The sequence below is a fragment of the Clytia hemisphaerica genome, unplaced genomic scaffold, assembly GCF_902728285.1.
Source record: "Clytia hemisphaerica strain Z4C2 unplaced genomic scaffold, Clytia hemisphaerica genome assembly, whole genome shotgun sequence".
NCBI lineage: Eukaryota > Metazoa > Cnidaria > Hydrozoa > Leptothecata > Clytiidae > Clytia > Clytia hemisphaerica.
In genome coordinates this window covers 647,551-669,056 of record NW_027103674.1, presented here as the reverse complement: position 1 = coordinate 669,056, position 21,506 = coordinate 647,551, and the positions used below count along the sequence as shown (strand labels likewise).

Sequence of the window (21,506 nt, the reverse complement as noted above, 5' to 3'; positions counted from 1 at the left end):
GCGAGTCGGGAAATATAAAGTTACGTAATAGGTAATACATAATTTCTCTGGGGGTGAAACGTATAAAGAAATTGAAATGGTTTGTTTTTTCCTTCATTATATATTTAAGTTTTCATCATCAAAATTCTCAAAATGCTAATTTGTAGACCATATTAGAAAATGGTTATATATTTCGCAAAATAAACACTTACAAGAGCTATTACTTATATACTATTTTTACCCCGCTTTTTAAACAACGTTTTCTGTGGGCGTGATATCAGGCGGAGACAAAACGCCCTCATCGTAAGGTTCTCGGGTCGTCTTATTGTTTGTTCCTTTTATCAAGTCTGTCGGTCCTATTGTTCATGCTAAATCCATACACGATGACGTCAATATTTGGAGGCATACCTGAAAATAAAAACAAAAATATTATTATTATTTTTGCATGAGTTACGCTACCTTATACGTCATTATAAAATTATACAAAACGAAAGTGAGTCTAGGCCACCTGCCTAGAGAGCGCGGGCCCTAATATTTTTTCTCTCGCGGTCTTCAGGGGAAAACGAAAGTGATCGATATTCTTCGAAGGAAGAACTTGCCAAAAAAACCCCTAGACAAAAAGATGTATTTTGAGGTTGGGAATGGATCCTGCGAAGATGAAACAATTTTGACTACGCGTTTTTTTGGCAAACCCAAAAACTCTAATTTCTTTCTTCCCTCAAGCTAAAAAGGTTACGGGTTTTGGGCAATCGAGGCAAAAATCAGCAAAAAGCTGGTGTTTTCCGTAAATCTGAGAATCGCGATAATATCCTCACTGTAATTTCCTGATTCACATTCCGAATTTGGCTTTGAAAAGAAGCTAAGGCCGTTCGTAAAAAATTGTTTGGTTCCCATCACCCGACCGACCGTGATTTCTACTGAAAAATTAGAGTCGGAGAGTCGGAAAACATTTTTCCTGACAGCTGAAACTCCACCATCACCCTCCATGTTTTCTTTTTTGAGAGAAAGAGCAAACGCTAATCTCGCCAAAAAAAACAATTCGAAACCCGTTAATTCCGTTTTTTCCTGATTTTCAAGTCCGATTTTTCATTGCGGACCATATGGAAGCATCAAAACAAACCAGCGGAGCTTTTGTGTAGTGAAAAAGAGGCTTAGGGCGATCAAACGTTCACTTACCACCCTTATCTAAGGAAAATTCCGCCCTCTTGGACTGTTTCGTTCAAACAGAAAATATTTTTCGCCCAACCGACCGAGTGACCCACTTTTTGATGGTTAGAATGACGGGAACCAAGGCATTTTTTACGAACTGCCTAATATACCTGAATATACGGTGGCGGAGCAGCACAAACTTTATCGAACAAAATTGGTTTATCTAACTGATCGAACTGAAACCCATTGATCGAACTCAATCGAACACTCACAATCTTTTAAAAAATCTTAGAGTTCGATTAATTTTTTTAATCAAACTTTAATAGTTTGATGAAGTTCGATTAGTTCGATTGTTCGATTGGTTCAACAAGTTCAATTGATCGGGTCTGGATCAATATGCCAAAAACATTTTGTTCAACCACCTTCACTTCAAGATAGGCCACCATAGAATGAACTTCCTTTTAATAGGATGAACCATATTCATGTGGCTTTCAGCCACACTGGGACCTACCAAAACAACTTTTAATGAGGCACAAACTTTGTCTTATGGTAAAATTTGATGCGATACACCATAAAATATTCTTGTCAACTGCATTTAATTTAGTATCATTTTCGGCGCTTCAGGGGGTAAAAATGCCCATTTTTATTGAGCAATTTTCACTGCTTATCTCTCCTAAAACATCTTCGAAAAAAGTTCTAACTTGATATTTGTGTAATGTACACCAGGGGATGTCAATCGAAAAATTTGATTACCGAATCAATCGAACTGAATCGAAGCCAATCGAATAATTGATTTTCGATTAGCCGAATTGATCGAACGCCAATCGAATTTCACATTTTTTTTTTGATTGGATCCGATTACCGTTCAATTGGTGTTTCAATTGACGTTCGATTAGTTTCGATTGCTTTTCCCAGGAATTTAAGCAAACATTCTTCCGCTAACTTCTTTTGGCGGGAAGGGAATTTCATGGTGGTGTTACAAAAAATCAATTAATTCGATTGGTTTGATTGGCAATTATAATTACAATTAGAATTACAATGCTGACTTGAAACTTTCACATACAGGTTGCATTTGGAGAAACCAGGGGGTAAAATTGCTAATTTTAGACGATTTCTATCGTTTTTATTGATTTTTGGGCCCATTTGACCCATAGAACAGTTTTAAGGTGTACAAAGTTTGATTTCTAACTACTGGAAACATTGATATTTTTGGTAGCCAATAGAGGAAAGCAATTTGTGGTTTTCATTGTCTGTCATCAGGGATACAGGTGGTAAATCAGGGGAAAATTTATATATTTCTAGTTTGCAGTCGCCTGAATTTGGATGTTTTTTTTGAGAAGTTTCCTGAAAAACCTAAATTTTTAGGATGATCATTTCTTAGTCCTTTTGATAACAGTTGCAAAACATTTTGATGTTTTTAACTGAAATTAATGGCTGCATTGTTACAGTGACTTAGTGTAACTTTGTTAGCTTTTGCTCTGAAATTTCTGGTATTGCTTCTCAGGGACCTCCAAAAAAGGTCCCTACTAGCACTACTAACCCGATCCCCATTCCTCACGGACATCTCCATTCCTCACTATTCCTCTTCTATTCCTCGCCATTCCTCAGCGTTCCTCGAACGTTCCTCAGGAATGGATATTTCAAAACTTTGTTTCAGCATTTCTCATCTATTCCTCGAACGTTCCTGAGGAATGGAGATTTATGACGTTATTTTTAAGCGTTCCTCACTCGTTCCTCGAACGTTCCTCAGGAATGGACATTTCTGACGTAATTTTTAGGTGTTCCTCACTCGTTCCTCGGGAATGGACTTTCATGACGTTATTTCAAAGCGTTCCTCACTCGTTCCTCAGGAATGGACATTTCTGATGTTATTTTTAAGCGTTCCTCACTCGTTCCTCGAACGTTCCTCAGGAATGGAGTTTCATGACGTTATTTTTAAGCGTTCCTCACTCGTTCCTCGAACTGCCTCGAACGTTCCTTAGGAATAAAGATATTTCTTCTTCTCTTTATCGTTCCTCATCTTCCTCACACGTTCCTGAAGAATGGGCTTTCATGACGTTATTTAAAAGTGTTCCTCGTTTGTTCCTCAGGAAAAGACATTTTCGGAGCTGTTAATATACATTTTCATGGATAAGATATTCAATATCAAAAACTTTTATGTCGCTTAAATTTTTAGGCTCTGCCTCCAGAGAAAGAGAGAGGGCTAGAGAAATACTTTTGTCCTTTAGAACACATTAGTAACGGAAGCTCACAAACAACTAGGGCCTTTTTCAACCTTTGTTTTAAGTTCATTGGAAATCCCTACATGTTTTTTGGACCTAACCCGGTGGAGGTCCTATAAATTAACCCATGTTGGTGCGTCCGTTTGTTACCAACTTTTCTCAAGATTGGCTCATTCAATGTTTCTGATTTTGGCACAAAGGTGCATGACTATAAACCCTCGAATGTGACAGAGCCCGATTGGATCATTAGTTTTTTCTGATTTTTTTGCACTCGTGAAAGTAGGATATTATCGTAGGTAAAAGACGGCTGAAGCAGATTTTTGCAAAAAAGATTTTTCGGCTCAAAACGCATCTTTATCTATAAGAATCACTATTAATAAGCATAAATCAATGCTCTTAGCCAAATTACTCAATTTTTTGATAAGATAGATGGTTCAAAGCCCCGGTGGAACTTTTTCCTCAGTGGGGATAGAAATTTTATTGTTCCAAGATGAAACAAAAATCCAGTGGGGATGGTTTAGGAGTGCAATTCTTAAACATTGAATCTCGAGTGGGGATGAAATTCCAGGGTATTTTCCCACCAGGGACAAATTTTTGCAAAATTTTCCAGTAGGGATGAGGTCTCAGCGTGTCTGTGGCACAGGAGTGTATTTGTGTTTGAGCATGAAATTTTGGCTTCTAAACGTTTTTTTATAAGAAACAAACGACAAATTTTAATAGATCGTCTCTATTTGTGTTCTGAACAATCGTTTAATGGTCACGCTCACGTAGATATCAATTATATATGTGTTAAATGCATAACCAGGTAGGTCTATAAAAGTATCGCTTGTTTTTAATTGTATACCAGAGCGGAGGAGAAAAGATTACATGACAAGGTCACAAAACGGGCAGTAAACTGAAGGATTAATTGGAAAAATTTGAATTAAATGGGACAAGTTTTCTACCTAAACCGTTCAATAACTTTTTTTAACTCAATATTTTCCTCACCTTGAACGAATTTGCCAATGCGTTATCGAGACGTGGAGATTCCAATGTATAATTGTATAAATGTATAATTCTTTGAAATAAAAGACAATCTTTTTCGGCTGCAAATACGATAATTTATTTTGACGTTTCAAAAATCTTTCACGTGTCTAATTCCATAATTTGAATAATTGCAAAAGAATTAACCAAAAATTGTATAGGGCATAATAAAATAGGTAAAAGTGATGAACACTTTACATGAATGTCCATTCCTGAGGAACGTTCGAGGAACGAGTGAGGAACGCTTAAAAATAACGTCATAAATCTCCATTCCTCAGGAACGTTCGAGGAATAGATGAGGAATGCTAAAACAAAGTTTTGAAATATCCATTCCTGAGGAACGTTCGAGGAACGCTGAGGAATGGCGAGGAATAGAAGAGGAATAGTGAGGAATGGAGATGTCCGTGAGGAATGGTGATTGGGTTAGTAGTGTAGCAGTGTTTTAAGTACAATTATTATCTGGAGTCTGGTTCTTGATAAATAATTGCTAGAAGGCGTATAAATAAAAGTAATATTTTACAGTTTAAGGGGGGGGGGTACGGCCTGCCTGACGAAGAAAGCCAAATCATCTTCGATGAAAGTAGAACTTGATGTCCTTTAGAAGGTCATGCTTTGAGGTGACTTCTCTTTCTTTCTGCCATTTTACTTTCCTTTTAACTACGTTACTTAAAAACCCGCAGTAGTGACCGTTTTGAGAAGTAAAAGCTGACAAAATTACGCTAAATCACTGTAACTAATTAGCCATAACTTTAGTGAAAAGCATCAAAATGTTGTGTATTGTCTATTTAAAAGGACTAAGAAATGATTGAGTAGTATACGGCATGTCCAAGGTAAAAGTGAACCAGTTCCACTCACTTTCAAAATGTCAAACATAGCTGGAAAGAAGCGCCTTGTGATGTAGATCAACGTGATAGGTGTATGAAAAATTTAACTTGAGGCTATAAGAAGTTATAGCCCAAAAACCTGTATTATGACGTCATAAACATTACGTAACATTACGTCACGGAACTTAAAATTTAAATAACTCATAAACTATTAATGATATCAATATGAAATTTTGACAGAACAAATATATCGTAATTCTCTAGAAGTAAAATTTTCAAAATCTCCCTGAAAAATGATGACGTCAGCATTTTTAAGCCATTTTCGATTTTTGGCTATAAAAAATGACGTCATCATTTTTTTCAAAATATTTTTAACTTAAAAATTTTTTTACATCAATATCTAATTGTGGTCAAAATTCGACGTTTATATGACTTTTAGTTCACGAGATATTAAAATTTTTAGTTTTATGACGTAATGTTATGTAATGTTTATGACGTCATAATACAGTTTTTTGGGCTGTTACTTCTTATAGCCTTAACTTAAATTTTTCATACACCTATCACGTTGATCTACATCACAAGGCGCTTCTTTCCAGCTATGTTTGACATTTTGAAAGTGAGTGGAACTGGTTCACTTTTTCTTTGGACATGCTGTAACTCACTTGAGAATTTAAAGTTTGTTAGAGCAGGTCAGGTTTTTGAGGAAACTTCTTGAGAAAAACATCCAAACTCAGGCGACTGTGAACTAGAAAATGGTATATTTAAACCCTGATTTGTCTCCCTGATGCTAGCTAATGAAAACCACAGATTGCTTCCCTCTATTTGTCTATCAGAAAGTATCAATGTTTCCAGAAGTTAGAAATCAAATTTTGTACACCTTTACTGTTTCAGGGGTCCAAAGCTTGAATCACACTGATTGAAAAAGGATTATTCCTCTCTGACCACTAAGCAAAGAAAAACAGTTTCAGCCTTTCTATAGATTTCAGCTGATAAAAAGGGTGTCGGAATTAAAGGAGGGGTGTCGATATTAGACCAAGTTACAGTAATACTTTTACCAACTACTTACTGTAAAATAGCTCAAAACGACTGGAGATTACCTTTAGGTTGGGCTTAAAAAGTTGTTGGTTTGCCGTCACCCGACTGTAGATTTTGGAGGTGGGTCGGTCGGTCAGAATTTTTTTTTATTTTGGCGATTATGAAATTTTCGTCCATGGAAGGGTTAACAGTTTGTTTACATTTAGGTAATTTTGAATAAAAAACAGAAGAACGATAGCAGGGAATTTACGATTCTTATGCTTGAGACAAACAAGATACGAGTTTTGATTTTTTATTGTTTGAAGTTTTTGAAGGAAAAAAAATCTTCTTTAAAATGGCAATAAAATTTTTTGGGTCGGCAGGTTTCGAGGTAGGGTCGGTCGGGTGACGGCAAACCAACAATTTTTTAAGTCCAGCCTTATCATGTTAAAATTAGCAAAATCTAAAACTTTGGTGGTAAAAAAGTTACAACTTTTTCATTTATCGACTTATTCTATAATATTCTCTCTCCTGCTCTCTCTTTTATTTTGTTTATGGCTCTTTCCCGTGCTTTTCTATAAAGTTTATAGACTATGACACACTTCTCTGTAGAAGAGAAAAATATTTCCTTCACACAATAACTTAATCATTCATGTCATTTTATTTATAAGAGTCGATCAATCTAAAAAGTTGAAATACTTTAAGTAAGCAAAACCCTAGCTGGAATAGATCTTTACAATGGATTCTCAGCCACCTCTATTCCAACAAAGTGCTATTGACATGTCTTGAAAATTTATTGACAAAATGACCCTTTTGAACCAAACTATTGACAAGGGTCGTTAGATATGACCTTTGTAGACTTCATTATATGTACAGATATGTAGCAAAAATTCTTATTGTGCTCAATTAGATACAAGACAGAAACTTTCAGTAGGAAAATACTACAAAGAACTGTTTTAGAGGTATCAATTTGACCATATTGAATATAAAGCTTCCCAAGAAATATTTTGGCACCATTCGATATGATGCAGATCATACAATAGGATAGAGTTTGAAAAGATTTGAATGATTTAAAGGTAAGTACTAATGCATTGAAGTTCATTTTGGTGAATTCTTCCTTGTTCTGCGCCAAAAATCCCAACAAGTGACCTCCCTATCTATATGAGACCTAAAAACGTTTCACAAATCGAAGACGACAGGGATTTTCAGATGAAAAAAAACACTCAGAAATCCAGTCAATTTTTCAAAGTGCTTCGGAAATTCTGCTCAATTTATTTTTGTTTGAACCCTTGGGAATTCCACATAATTTGTCAAAATTTTGAAAAAAGTACCGTCAACTGCTCTAAAACTTTGGACGGTTGGTCGAAACATGGGATTGTTAATATCTGGACTGTATTTTTACTTACTGTAAAATCACTTTACAACAAATTTAGGATCTTGCATGGTTTTATATTATCCAACTGTGCTGTTTTATTTAACCAGCAATTCTGTCGGCAAGTAACTTACTAAAAATACTTGCAAGTATGAGATTCTAAAATGGTAGAGTAGAGCTGCGTGTGGAAACATTTGTTTTGAAATTTTGCTGCTTTGGTTGGTCAGGCAATTGATGGCTATGCAAGTTTCTCTCCATTACATACAGGAAATAATAATAGTAAAACTGAATAAAAAGCAAAATGGCTACAAGCTTTAAAAGATTATTGGTGAAAGATTTCCCAAGACCTGAAATTCAAAAAGATTCAATTGAACAGACTTATTGGAATGATTTCGAGGTATACTTTTTATTTTAATTTTATATCCATTGTATGGCTTCAGCTTGGCTCATTTCATTACCCTACCTATACTAGCTGTTTACGAGGACAATATACCGTAAAATATTGACGGATAATTATTAATGTCAAAAAGGTATTGCCCCAAGCTTGCATAAAAAGACATGCAAAGACATGATTTAAATTAAAATTGAACATTAAATCTTTATAATTGAAGGAATATTTTTTGTAGTATTTAAAAACGTACAAAATAATAGTCCCTGCTATCAAGCATAGTCCCATAAGGGTTGTTCATCATATCAAAATGTGAAAACCTAAGAAATCAAACTTCCAACATTTTGTATTTTGTATAATTATTAATTATTTATATATTTTTCCGTTAAATTTTAGTTTCCCACAGTCGTGAAGGAGTTTTCAGCCATCAATTATGTGGATATTTCACCAGTGGAACCTTATGATGCTTTGGTCACATCATCTGCTAAGGTAAGGTCTGTTTTGTTGTGAAATACTCTCTTTATTTTTGTAAGCATAACATTTATAAGCATAAATACTTAGGCTCAAACTCGGTAAAAAAAATAAGCATAATACTAAGCATACATCCAAGCTGAAATGCAAAAGAATTTGTGCAGCTTTTCTAAAACGCTTACCTTTTTAAGGCTACTTTTAAAGCTGTTTTAACTTTCTTAGGCTAAAGATTTTTGCCTGCGGTGCCAGATTACACAAAAAAACTGTAATATTTTGAGCCGAATCAATGTTCCGACTTAAAATTTCAAAATTTCCATGAACCCCAAAGAAAATCTACAAACCGAAGTCTAAGTATACAAGAAGCCGAAGCGGCATGAAGGCCCAGCTGACGTGACAATAACCAAATGTCGTTTGTATTGGGTATATACCTTAAGAGAACCAATGTTTGCGGAATCGTATTTTTGCAATTTTAGGGTTTGAAAGAAAACATCGAATCTTAGAATCCTAATGCACACATTTTCGGCAGAGATTGAAATACAGAACATTCAAAAAGTTAAAAAAGTTCGAAAATTGGCTGAATGAAAAAAAAAAAAAAACCAGCTGCGCTGGAAGGTCAGTAATGATAAATGATACGCAATATATGTATATAATAGATTTACTTTATGTTTTTGTTACTAGTATGAAAGAAAAAATCGGTTTAAACAGGTTTAAATAATATCACAAACTTCAAATGTCAAATGTTGACCGCCAAAGTTCAGAAATATCGATTTAACGCGTAGCATCATGAAAAACATTCCAAACTTATTCAAATTTACACATGAGCTGCATTTTAGTATCCTTTAATGAGTTACAGCATAAGTTAACTTGAAAAAATTCTCTGTCAGGTTTGAAAATTCCAACCACCGACCGTTTAGAGCGATAGATCCAAAATTGACCATTTCCACGGGTAGCATCATGAAAAACATTCCAAACTTATTCAAATTTACACATGAGCTGCATTTTAGTATCCTTTGATAACTTACAACATAAGTTTACGTGGAAAAATTCTCTGTCAGGTTTGAAAAATCCAGCCACCGACCGTTTAGAGCGATAAATCCAAAATTGACCATCTTCACGGGTAGCATCATGAAAAACATTCCAAACTTATTCAAATTTACACATGAGCTGCATTTTAGTATCCTTAAATGACTTAAAACATAAGTTTACTTGAAAAAAGTCTCTGTCAAGCTTGAAATATAAAACTCCAACATCCAAATGCTCCCACTTGCTCCCTGACCTGACTCCATCCATCTTGAAAACCTTAAAAAATACTTTGCCATAAAGAGAATGAAATTTGACTTTACTACCAATTCAATCCAATATAAGAGTAGTCAAACATCGTGCGGGTAGGCGAGGCAAAAATTCTAAATCGGCCGCTGGTTTAGCCTGGACTACTGGACTTGTTAATTTATTGCGCGCACAGGCCCCGACAAAGCCAAAATCTTTTCGGTCAGTTGCTTTTTAAAGGCCCACTTGCGCTGCGCGGCTGGGCCAATAAGTAAGCATAAATTAAGGCTGAAAATGAGATTTTGCTAAGCATACTGAGCCTCGAGCCGATTATCTCCTATGCTTATAAAAAGAAAAGAGTGTAATCCACTGTCAGGGAACCGGTGAAAAATTTACAAAAAATCCCCTCTTTCAATAAAATACTCTTAGAATCAGCAGTTTTTTATCATTTTTAAGATCTAACTATTTCTTTTCCTTCTCATAAGCTGGACGCAAAAACTGATCATTTTTATACCAGAAAATGTGTGCAAAAATAAAAGGTTCGCAAAAAAGGTCTATTTTTGTATACTTGGCTGGGAGCAAAAGTGAATGGGATCAAGGTATCCTTCAAGCGAACAGATTCTAAATCTTAGTCAAAGAGACTATCCCAATTTTAAGCGTTGTTTTCCTACTATAGTTAAAATAGCCTTATCTAAATTCTCAAATTTTTTATAATATAGATTCAAATATTCAATGGAATGACAAACGAAATTAAACGGACTTCGACACGTTCAAAAGATAATGTGTTTGGAGCAAGATACCGTGATGATGGGAAATTAATGGTGGCAGGCGGTGAATCTGGCCACATACAGGTTTGTATCATAATTTGCGTCTTGATTTCATCGTGCGAATTTTGACATGTAAGCATGCTTTAATAGGCTTTTGAAATGGGGACCTATTTTAAAAGTCTAGCAGAGTCTAGCAGGAGAAAGAAATGGAAAGAGGCAGCAAAATATTTTTCAAAATAGGAAGGGCTACTACTGTCTACTGTCTCTTCCTATTGTCGAGCTTAAGCTTATGGTCTCAGAATTATTTGTTTTGATGTGTAATCAGGCGTGGTGCAAAATTTGAAATTCCTCAGCTCCTTTGCGTTCCTCCTTCCATGGTCCATGGATTTAATATAGAAGGTCTCTATATTAAATCCATGCATGGTCCAATATCACTGTGGTTCACAGGAAATAATCATTTTGTAAAACGATAGAAGAGTACTTTAGTGTCTTTTACTACTTTTAGAGATATAATGTGTTTGTTGAACAACCATTAAAAGAGTGCTCAATACTCTTTGTAGAGCAAATTCAATAAAGTTATATTTCAAAGATTATATTTCAAAATACTTTTAAATTTATTCAAACTCCATAGGATTTGACATAAATAGTGTTGTTTCGTCTTTACAGGTGTTGGATACAAAATCAAGAGCCATTTTAAGAAACTTGAGAGGTCACACTGCGTAAGTTTTTCTAATACGTTATAACATTAACCAATGGGTTTCGCGAATTGTTTAGGTAAATCAATACTAAAACATTTTTTATTTGTCCCTATCAAGTGTTATATGCGTTGGTTTAGAATTTCATTGACCAGGCATTCTAAATGCTAATCACTTTAGCTTTTGGGTACTTTCAGGTGCTAAATAAACGAGGGAGGGAGTTGGAAAAAATCGAAAAATCTCGAAACGGGGGGGGGGTGGAATGTGTTTATTACCGTGCGTTGGTCTAATGTCCCTCTTCTAATTTTGTCACCCTTCTTTGGAGAATAATAGGAAGGTCGGAATCGCTGATTGAAACAAATTTTCTTTGCTCAGCAATCAGTCGAGGAGTCCATCAGTGATTCCGCCCTTCCTATTATTCCGCCCTTCCTGTTATTCCGCCCTTCCTGTTATTCCGATCTCTAAAAAAGGATTTCGAAATTAGAAGAGGGATGTCGACATTAGACCAACTTACGGTAGGCACCCGAGAGCAAGCTTTGACTTATTTCGATCGACAAAATTCATTTTCAGTTTCTTTTTTCTTACTTTGACAGTGCGACGCGAGTTTGCACTTTCAGTTCGGAACACACTCGAGTGTTCTCTGCATCCGATGACAAAACAGTGCGGCAGTGGGATATCCCTACTGAAAAGGAAACACATACATTGAAAGGGGCTACGGTTAGTCAAACAAATTATGTCTAAACTATGATTTTGAGAATGTCTATTCTTTTAGACCATGTTCACACGTTACTGTTCCGCTTCGCTCCGGTATGATTTTCGTTACGGATCGAGTGTGTTCATATTGGTTTCGGAACGTTTCCGATGAAAAAAGTGGAGCGAAACCGTTTCGATCTGTTTTGCTTTGCAACATCTTCTTTTTTGACGTTTCGGATTTTGACGTTCACACTTGTTTCGGAACCGTTTCGTTTCGGAACAGAATGGAACCGTAACGTCTGAACATGATCTTAATTATTAAAATAAAATTGTTATCATACGATTTAAAAACACTATAGTTTTCTGCTGGCTATTTTCTACGTGCTATTTTCCGTTGGAATACAGTCGACATAGGTTAATAATATTGAAAGCCACCGTCGACAAGAAACACTCATAGACGACGCTCTTCCATTCGATACGCTCGCTCCTTTATTCGATGGAAAACTAGCCTCCCCGGAAAATCGAATTAGAAAGCGTCAACTGTAATACTTTTTTCACTTTACTATTTGAACTGTTTCGTTATTTTTTGGTAAAATTATATTTGTTCTCTTGTGTTAGCGAATTTCTTTCCAAATTCGTTTTTTTCTTCTGTTTTCTTAGGATTACATAATATGCAATTATCCTAAAAATCCTGAAATGTTTTTAACAGGTTGGTATTACCGCAACACTTATATCATCTTTCTAGAAATTATCTTCTTAGGATTGATAATTTTCACCAATAAGGCATATATGAAAAACTTTGCTAAAGGTTAATGATGAAACGTTTTAAAATCATTTTCAATTGATTTCGAGCCTTTGGTCTTCACGGAGAAATCTCATCTCTTTTTTTATTGTTCTTTAGGCGTGCAAACTTTCGCGAGCAGAAACTCTCGCGATTTTCGCGAATTTTGGCGTTTTTCGCGAATGTAAATGCATTTGAATATTATTAACAAGGTGATTCGCGAAAGTTTATGTTCGCGAAAAATTCTCTAAAAAGTTGAAAATCTATAAAGCTTCCAAATCAAAATCAAAATGAGTAATTGTTGCAATTTTATGCCTTAAAAGCGTCACTGAATTCATAGAATGCCAGTTTTAATCAAATTCAAGGAGTATTTTAGCCTATACTAGACGTCACCCGCGTTTTTTTTTTACGCAATTAACGTCTATTCCACTTTGCGACTTTTTCGAATGTTTTGAGCCCGGGTTTTCGGGCTCTAAACATTCGATTTTTTGACGTCACTTTTAATTTTCGAAGCTTCTGCAGTAGCAAAACAATCGAAAGGCTTCTATTTTTCGAAAATCGTCAAAGTGGAACTCACTAAGAAACGAGATGAAAAATCCCGGTTTTTAGTGAGGTGCTCGCTAGTAGTATTTACGTCACTTTTGATCACCCAATTCGCGAAAGTTTATGTTCGCGAAAAATAATTTTTCCTTGAATTCGCGAGAGTAAATGTCGTAAATTTCGCAAATTTTTGACCTTGCAAAAGTTTGTACGCTTAAAGTAGTTATTTACGCTTAATATATTTTCCAATAACAGGTTCATACGATCACACAGTGAAGCTGTGGGATTTCCGCTCATCAGAAAACCACCAAGTCCTCTCCTTGGATCATGGTGCACCAGTTGAAAGTCTCATCGTCCATAGTGTTGGTGCTATCTGTATTTCGGCGGGCAATAATTACATTAAAGTATGGGGTCTTGTCGCTGGACGATTGTTAAATCAATTCTCCAATCACCAGAAGACAGTCACGACTTTGTCTTTCAATGGCGATGAACGAAGACTGTTATCCGGCACTTTGGATAGGTAAGTGGGTTTGATTACATTGGAGGTTCTACCCTATGTCGAGGCTAAACTGAGGTATAAATTACCCCAAAAAGTATTTTTTTAATGATTACCAATAATCTCGCACGCTTGGCGATTTTTCTTGGGGAATTCCAAATCTTTGTACGACTTGCCTTTTTAGTCTACACTCTTTATTTTATAAGCATAAGGGAAAATCGGTTCGAGAATCAGCAGTATGCTTAGCAAAATCTCATTTTCAGCCTTAATTTATGCTTATGCTTAGACTTTGTTTTGTTGATTTTCTTTGGGTTCATGGAAATTTCGAATTTTTAAGTCGGAACATTGATTCGGCTCAAAAAAATACTAGTTCTTTGTAATTTGTCGCTGCAGGCGAAAATCTTCCGTCTAAGAAAGCTCAAACAGCTTTAAAAGTAACCTTAAAAAGGTCGGCGTTTTAGAAAAGCTGCACAAGTTTTTTTTGCATTTCAGCCTAGCATTATGCTTATTTTTTACCGAATTTGAGCCTAAATATGATTATAAACGTCATGCTTGCAAAAAAGTGTCTTGTAGAAGACTATTTGAAGGAATGATTTTATTCGGGACATTTCGTGAGCTTGGTGATTGTTATTTAGTATATTCCTGATTTTTGTATGAATTGGCTTGTCCAATGTAAAAAAAAAGAAAAGAATGATTTTATTCAGCAGTCACTAAAGTCTGTATTCTGACCAGCTTATTGTTGTTCTGTTTCTTAATTAGAATTTTTTACATTTACAACGTCCTCTTTTCTTCTTCATACAAAAGGAATGTGAAGGTTTACAATGTGCATGATTACTCTGTGGTTGCAACGTTGAATTATCCATCACCGATTCTCACTACGGCACTTTCTGTAAGCTCGCTTGTTTCAGCTTGTTTCATATTTTATTGCGATTACAGTGTTCACAGTTCTTCCATCTCCGTCTCTGCGAAGCATAAAAAAGCCTTTTTCGCCTTAGAATTTAGTAGAATACAGCAAAATATGGAAAAATCTGGGCTAATTTATTGTATGGAGTCAATTTTCCCGTGTCAGAAGAAAAACTTTGCTTTGACCACCGGTTTAAAAGAATCGCAAAGAAACTCGCACAGGCTGATCCCTTATTTGTGCTTTAGTCGAATGGATGATAAATCTTTTACGAACTTCTCTACATGGTCTTTCCTCGCTGAAAAGAAACACCAGTGTGAGGCTCTCTAATCAAACAAAAGTGAACATCCATGGTACAGGCTAACAGACATCTATAAAGTGATTGATATTATCTTTTTCTTTTCACAGCGTGACGATTCTTACTTAGTTCTGGGGATGTCGGATGGAGCCATTTCACTTCAAAAACGGAAAAAAAATTGCGCATGTAGATCCCGTCGCTCACCTGCGCGCTGATAACAGTGAATATAAAGTGAAGAAAATACACAAACCTGTGACAGAAGATAACACTGGATTCCGTCCACGAAGACCGAAAGCAAGACCTAAAAAAGTATACATCAATTTTTTTCTACAAAATATAATTTTGATACAGTCGACATGATGCGTGACATTTGAACAGACTTACCAACCTACTTAACTATTCCCCCCCCTGATACCGAATAGGCATCCCTCACACTTGTTTTAACTTATCTATGTACTTTGTTCAGAACTCTCAAGCCTCTGCCCATTTTGGTTCCTAGCGTATAAACTGAGCGGGTTATAGAAGGAACGGAAATTTAAACTGGGAACTCTGCTCTATCGTGCATACAACCTTGACTGATCGGCAATCACATCGCTATTATTTATACTACTGTATTCATGATATGCACCACTGACATTTTTAAAAGTTCTCAGAAGACTCTCTAGTGGTGCATATCATTAATTTGATAATATCGTATTTTCTGAAAACGAGTAAATGTAATATCAACAGAGCGATTCTAAACTTTTGAAATTCGAATGTTCCAAAATCTAAAATTTGAAAACAACATGACGTACTAGTCAACCTCAAAACTGGGCACTTCCACGGGAAATCTGTGTGCAGTTAGCCTATCTAGTGTGTAAAAAAATATGATATATGTGGTTATGCCCTTTAAGTAATAGAGACTTTAACCATTTCATATTTAGAATGGCGTCATCGTTGAGTACCAGACCTTTTACAAGAAACGCTTAATGATCGTGGACGACAATCTACGTCGCTTTGAATACCAAGAAGCCTTGAAAGTGTGCATGAAACGTGAAGACAAAGTGGTCCTCTCGTTACTGACCGAACTTGATCGCCGCCATGGTCTTGAGATCGCCCTCAAAAATCAAGATCTACCTTTTTTGATAGACTTTATCAACTTTCTTAGCAGGTAAACTATCACTCTTCTATTGATGAAGGGAATGTTTAGTAAGAATTACAATTAGTCCAGGGAAAGTGTGCATCAATTGTGCGTTTTTGACTAGAAAGCATGAAATTTGGTACAGTGGTACTTTAGGGGGTAAGAAACATTTTAAGCCTCTGACCCACTTCCGGAACACCTGTTTTTGTATTTTACAGACCAGAATGCCTCCCAGGCAAGAACTGATTCTAAAAAACATCACAACATGCATCTCAAAATAGACTGGGTCCGAGTTATAGGTCATGGGAGTATTTTACAGACCAGAATGGCTCCTGGCCCATAACTCGGACCCAGTCCATTTTGAGATGCATATCATGATGATTTTTAGAATCAGTATGAAAAAACCTTTCCTACGGTATATGATATGACATGTTTTGGAACAAAAATAAATGTTTTTTTCGGGCATACAGACTGGTCTGTAAATTACTTCCGTAGCCCATAACTCGGACCCAGTCCATTTTCAGATATATGTTGTGATGTTGTGATTTTTAGAATCAGTGTAAAAAAACCTTTCCAACGATATATCATATGACATGTTTTCTTAACAAAATCTTTTTTCTTGGGTGGGAGGCATTCTGGTCTGTAAAATACACAAACAGGTGTTTCGGAAGTGGGTCAGAGGCTTTAAATGTTTCTTACCCCCTAAGGTACCACTGTATCAAATTTCATGCTTTCTAGTAAAAAATGCACAATTGTATTCATTTTTAGCACACTTTCCCTGGACTAAATGGGCTGTTCCAGAACAAATTTGAATATGAGGGGGGGGGGGGTTGGGGTGGAGGATATAAAATTTTTTGGAAATCTACCCCCCGGATATTGTGTGTGAATTTTGACCCCCGGACAACAGATCTCACCCCTGGATAAGCATCAGTTGACCCCCGGATAAAATATTCAATATATCCTCCACCCCCCATGTACAAAAATTTTCTGGAAGAGCCCAATTTTTGAATGATATAATCTTAAGTTTGGCGAAGAAATTATCTGACGAATTTTGCTTACTGTCAGTAGATTTGGGATATAGAGAAATCATCTGATCTATAAAGAAATAATTTAGCTTTGATTTCATTTTTTTTTTCGACAGGAACATCTCGAATCATATTCACACAGCAACTCTGATACCCGTCGCAAATTTATTCACTGGTAAGTTTATATGTATTGGCCCTAAAGCGTTTTGTAAATTCGCTCAATGTTTTTATTCAAAGCACTTGTTATACATTTTGAAATTTGACAATGATCGTAAGACAACAAAATGATATTAATTAGTTATTAACTCAAAGATGTTTCAGTTGTAGAAATATATAAAGTGAAGACTTACAATCGCGTAATCCATTAGGTACTGTATCTATGTTTTTTTTATTAGCCCCGTAAGTTAGTCCCGGAGGGCTTGGTACCGTCGTTTGTTAGATTCCACTGCCACCTTTCTAGCGGAAAAGACCAGGACCAGTTGAAAATTGAGCTTCAGAAATTAGACAGCTCCCTAAGTACAAGATTTTCCGTACCTTTAGAAAAAAAACCTTTCTAATCTCAATGCCAGGAAAGGTTAGTGGAATCTTATGCCGAACGACGGTATAAGGTGCAGGTCTATAACCCCGTTTTTTATAAAACTTATCTCTATTAAACTTTAGATTTGTACATGCCGATGCTATCAAGCGAACCTTTATTCCTGAAACACATGATCAAATTCAACCGTAAAATGAAAGAAGAATTAAAATCATACGAAGAACGAATGAAATTATTAGGAACAGTTGAACAAATTTTCACCCTCATGACGCCTCCGCCCAAAATTCAAACCTTAGAAACGCCACAGTATACAGATGAGAAAGAAGTGGCGGGTGAGGCGTCGAGTGATATGGAGAACTCTGTTGAGATTAAAGAAGGGACTGCCAGTGACGAAGTGGAAAGTATCCGTTCCGCTGATATCGATTTCGCGATCGATCATACGAATATTGGTAAACCGAATAAAATTGTCATCGATTAAAAATGTTTCGTCTCTATTTGGTTTAAACGTTAGAGGAATTTATCTTTCCACTCCAAGATTAGAATCTAGGACTCTCTTTAGACTACATTCCAAAACAACCCCCAGAAACTACTAATTTTTGGTAGGAAGAAATTGTCAATTTGGTGAAGGTGTTCCCTCCAAACATAAAATTAATTTCCCGCCAAAATTGCCTATTTTTGAAACATTTTTCTCATTCTTGGGGTTAGGCATAACTGTTAAGAAATGAATTTAATAAAATCTGCCTTCTCGGCTTCTTTTTACATGGCATATTTTAAAACTGTGCGACTTTTTAAATGTATTGTCTATTTTAAAACAGATATTTCTAGGAACAAAAGATTTTATAAGTGCTTTTATAAGTGAAACAAAATCCAAAATCATTAACTTGCAAAAAACTCGATTCGCGTCCTACTCATCCCGCGACAAGTCTTCGATAATTGTTTCACCAAGTGATTACGCACGGGGGCTGATGCAAAAACGTATATCAGTGCGTCAACAGTCATTGCAAGTGAGTAAGAGATATTAACGTACATTGAAGCCAAGCTAGGTATAGTCTGAATCGCAGACCTCTACAAAACCCCTGGTAGTATATGAGCACGAATCCGTTAGTGGATGCCAGCAGCCTAAGCTAGGTACAGGTTTATCAAATAACATTAAAAGAAATTCAGTCATGTCTGGCACTATCCAAAATAAGATGAAAGATGCGATCAGTAATGAAGGCAAATAGAAATGTTTTTTCACTTTTTGCAAATTTCGTCCACGATTAAGTTCCGCTTGTGTTGGCGTTCGCTCACGTGGGAAATTATGTAATAATTCCTTCACTTTTCGACGGTTGGTACGTATTTTTATGAACAGGTAAGTATATGTAAAACTTGCTACGAGCAGAAAAGTGATCTCAGTTGCAGGCCAAAAGTAAATTGATAGGATATAATCATTGAGTTTCAAGCCCGAAGGGCTAGAGGTCAATCTCTTTGGTAGGATTTGAAGCCAACAAATCCTACCAAAGTTGCGCGGCCTTGAGCGACCCGCCTGGTTTTTACACAAATGACAGGTTGAAACTAAAATTTACCGCTTAATTTTGAAAAATATATCACTCGAAAACAAAGGAATTGCTAGATTCAATCCGTCATCAAAAATACGGCGCATATTTTAAGGCTTCAATTTTTCTTGCCTGAGAAAGGTTAAAGATTGACCTCTAGCCCTTCGGGCTTGAAACTCAATGGATATAATGTGTAATGTCAAAATCGTCAACGCCAAGAGAAAAACACATAATTATTGAAATAATGGCAGATATAGCTGCGGATACAAAAAGTACAATTTTGATTCGTTCCTCAGTACAATATAACTGATATCTCAAACTCAAATATACTTCTAGAAACCGATCAACAGTCAACTGAACCATGACCAAAATATACCACAAGAAGCCACCACTCGTCTGGATCAGCCAGAGATAAAAAGCGACACAATTGCGAGAATCTCCCGTCCATATTAACACCAATGGGTATATGAATTTCAAAAGACCGCGAATCTCGACGATACTCAAATTCAGTAAGTAGAGTCGTTGTATTTTGTTGCTATGCAACCAGCGTGTAGCGTGGAGCAGGTATACACCAATCATATGAAGTATTATAGGTATCAAGTAGCATAAAGCTTGGAATAAATATTGTCGGTTGGTCTTCTCCTCCATCGCCATTCCAGGGCTTTATGGTATTATTTTCCTAAAATGATCAAAAAGTACACATTGTTCACGAGTCAGCACTATCAGAATAAACAAGAGCGAACTAAGGGCCAGGGCAAACCAGTCCAACATTTCATCCAACATGATTTTCAAATGTTGGATGAAATGTTTGATAGAAAAACTTGCGTTGGAAGAAGCGAAAATCAAGGCCGGGGCAAACCGATCCAACATTTCATCCGACATGACTTGGAAAAAAAGTGAAAATTCAAAAAATAAAGAAAAAAATACCACCAAACCAATCCAACACGAAAAATTATACAATTCAATGAGAGAGCTTCTTTGATCTCGCCGCAAATGTTGGATGAAATGTTTGATGGCGATCAAACTTCATCCAACACCGTCCTACACGATATTTTTCTTCTTTTTTTGATTTTTCATTTTTTCCCAAAAATTTGAATTGACGCAAACCGGTCCAACATTTCATCCAACATCAGAAAAAAGGCATGTTGGATGAAATGTTGGATCGGTTTGCCCTGGCCTTAACGGGCTGGGGTCGAGTTAGCCCCGATTGGAGATACTTTATGTCCAATTGAACCGCTTCCATTTGGTGCATGGGTCGGAGCGCTCCTAGTCCCCCGCTGGTGCAGTACCAAGTCAAAATGAGGATAAAAACTATACTATAGAATATTTGACCGCCTTTAGAATGTCAGATTTAACCAAGCGTTTTCTTTACTTCCACGCGACATGTTTTTTTCTTCAAAAATCTCAATCAAACTCTACGGTAAATTAAATCTAGTTCCAACCGCCAAAAATCAAATATGCTCACTACAATCATGTATGAACATTTACAATAAAACTAAAAGGTGTTTAGAAATCACAAAAATGGAAATCTCCAACATATCAAAATTCACTTTGAGCAATAGACCTACGCACCTCCAAAGTAACAAACAATTTGCAAGCCGTTTGTACATTGGACTATGTTCTTCATTACTTTATGTTCGTGAGCAAATAATTTAAAGAAATTCTAATAGGAAATTATTAAAAATAAACAAGAATATCTGCACAGAGATGCGATGTTTTTGAGGAAGGCTGAACACAGCTGTCGTTGGGTCAACTCAAATCTAAATAAATAAAACGTAATGAAAATGAAACCTTTTTATCAAGTTTCAAATATCGTCACTGTGAATACACATGTCGTGTAATGATGAGACCCTGACAGAAATTAGTTCCCCTAACCCTTTGACCGTCATAAACAAGTAAAAGGAAAAGTATACTGTATATGCAGAGAAAGCGGTAAAAAAACGGTTTTCGTCTAGCAGCTTAAGACTGCTGCTGACGTTGTAGGACATAGTCATGACGTAATGTTTTCTATCCCGGTTTCTTTTCCAGTAGCGGTAAATTAGCTACAGAAAAGGCCGGAAAAGGCTGCGCGTGTCCCCTCTGAAATGTTTTCATAGATCAAAATCAATTTCTGGGGATGCGCGCAGACTACAGAAATATTGTTTAAGATTCACCACTACTATGGTGCAAAAACCGGAGTGTTTCCTAGAAATTCTTACAATAAATAGCATGAATATTCATGCAAATAGCTTTGGCTGTTTGACTAGGTGGTTCTTATAAAAAAGTGATTGAAATAGCCAATGTTTTTATTGGAAAGTAAATCGGCTTCTTTTTACACTCTGATCAAAAAAGAAAAACAAAAGAGTAGAATTTCAACACCTTCACGTGACAAAGTAATGAAAAACCAAATAAAAAGAAGAATTGAAAATTTAA

The 21,506-nt window shown here is 36.1% G+C and overlaps 1 protein-coding gene across 2 annotated transcripts; it reads left to right on the top strand.

Moving 5' to 3' along the window:
• The first annotated feature begins 7,854 nt into the window (after positions 1 to 7,854).
• Positions 7,855 to 18,040, top strand: LOC136803415 (U3 small nucleolar RNA-associated protein 15 homolog). 2 transcript variants are annotated; one of them, XM_067060134.1, is made up of 11 exons: positions 8,434 to 8,460; positions 10,428 to 10,559; positions 11,142 to 11,194; positions 11,764 to 11,887; positions 12,524 to 12,572; positions 13,440 to 13,704; positions 14,485 to 14,569; positions 14,990 to 15,188; positions 15,803 to 16,029; positions 17,141 to 17,199; positions 17,685 to 18,040. In XM_067060134.1, exons 8-11 carry the CDS (start codon positions 15,024 to 15,026, stop codon positions 18,035 to 18,037), a joined length of 804 nt encoding a protein of 267 aa, XP_066916235.1. In that variant the 5' UTR covers positions 8,434 to 8,460; positions 10,428 to 10,559; positions 11,142 to 11,194; positions 11,764 to 11,887; positions 12,524 to 12,572; positions 13,440 to 13,704; positions 14,485 to 14,569; positions 14,990 to 15,023; the 3' UTR covers positions 18,038 to 18,040. The 2 variants fall into 2 exon arrangements, with proteins under 2 accessions (XP_066916234.1, XP_066916235.1); XM_067060133.1 differs by lacking the exons at positions 15,803 to 16,029; positions 17,141 to 17,199; positions 17,685 to 18,040 and adding an exon at positions 7,855 to 7,980 and having other exon boundaries at positions 8,368 to 8,460; positions 14,990 to 15,182.
• The last annotated feature ends 3,466 nt before the right edge of the window (positions 18,041 to 21,506 follow it).

Coding starts and splice junctions, on each gene's coding strand:
- LOC136803415 (XM_067060133.1), top strand. CDS start 7,885: ATGGCTACAAGCTTTAAAAGATTATTGGTGAAAGATTTCCCAAGACCT. Junction 10,560..11,141: donor GTGAATCTGGCCACATACAG/GTTTGTATCATA, acceptor TCGTCTTTACAG/GTGTTGGATACAAAATCAAG. Junction 13,705..14,484: donor TTATCCGGCACTTTGGATAG/GTAAGTGGGTTT, acceptor TTCATACAAAAG/GAATGTGAAGGTTTACAATG.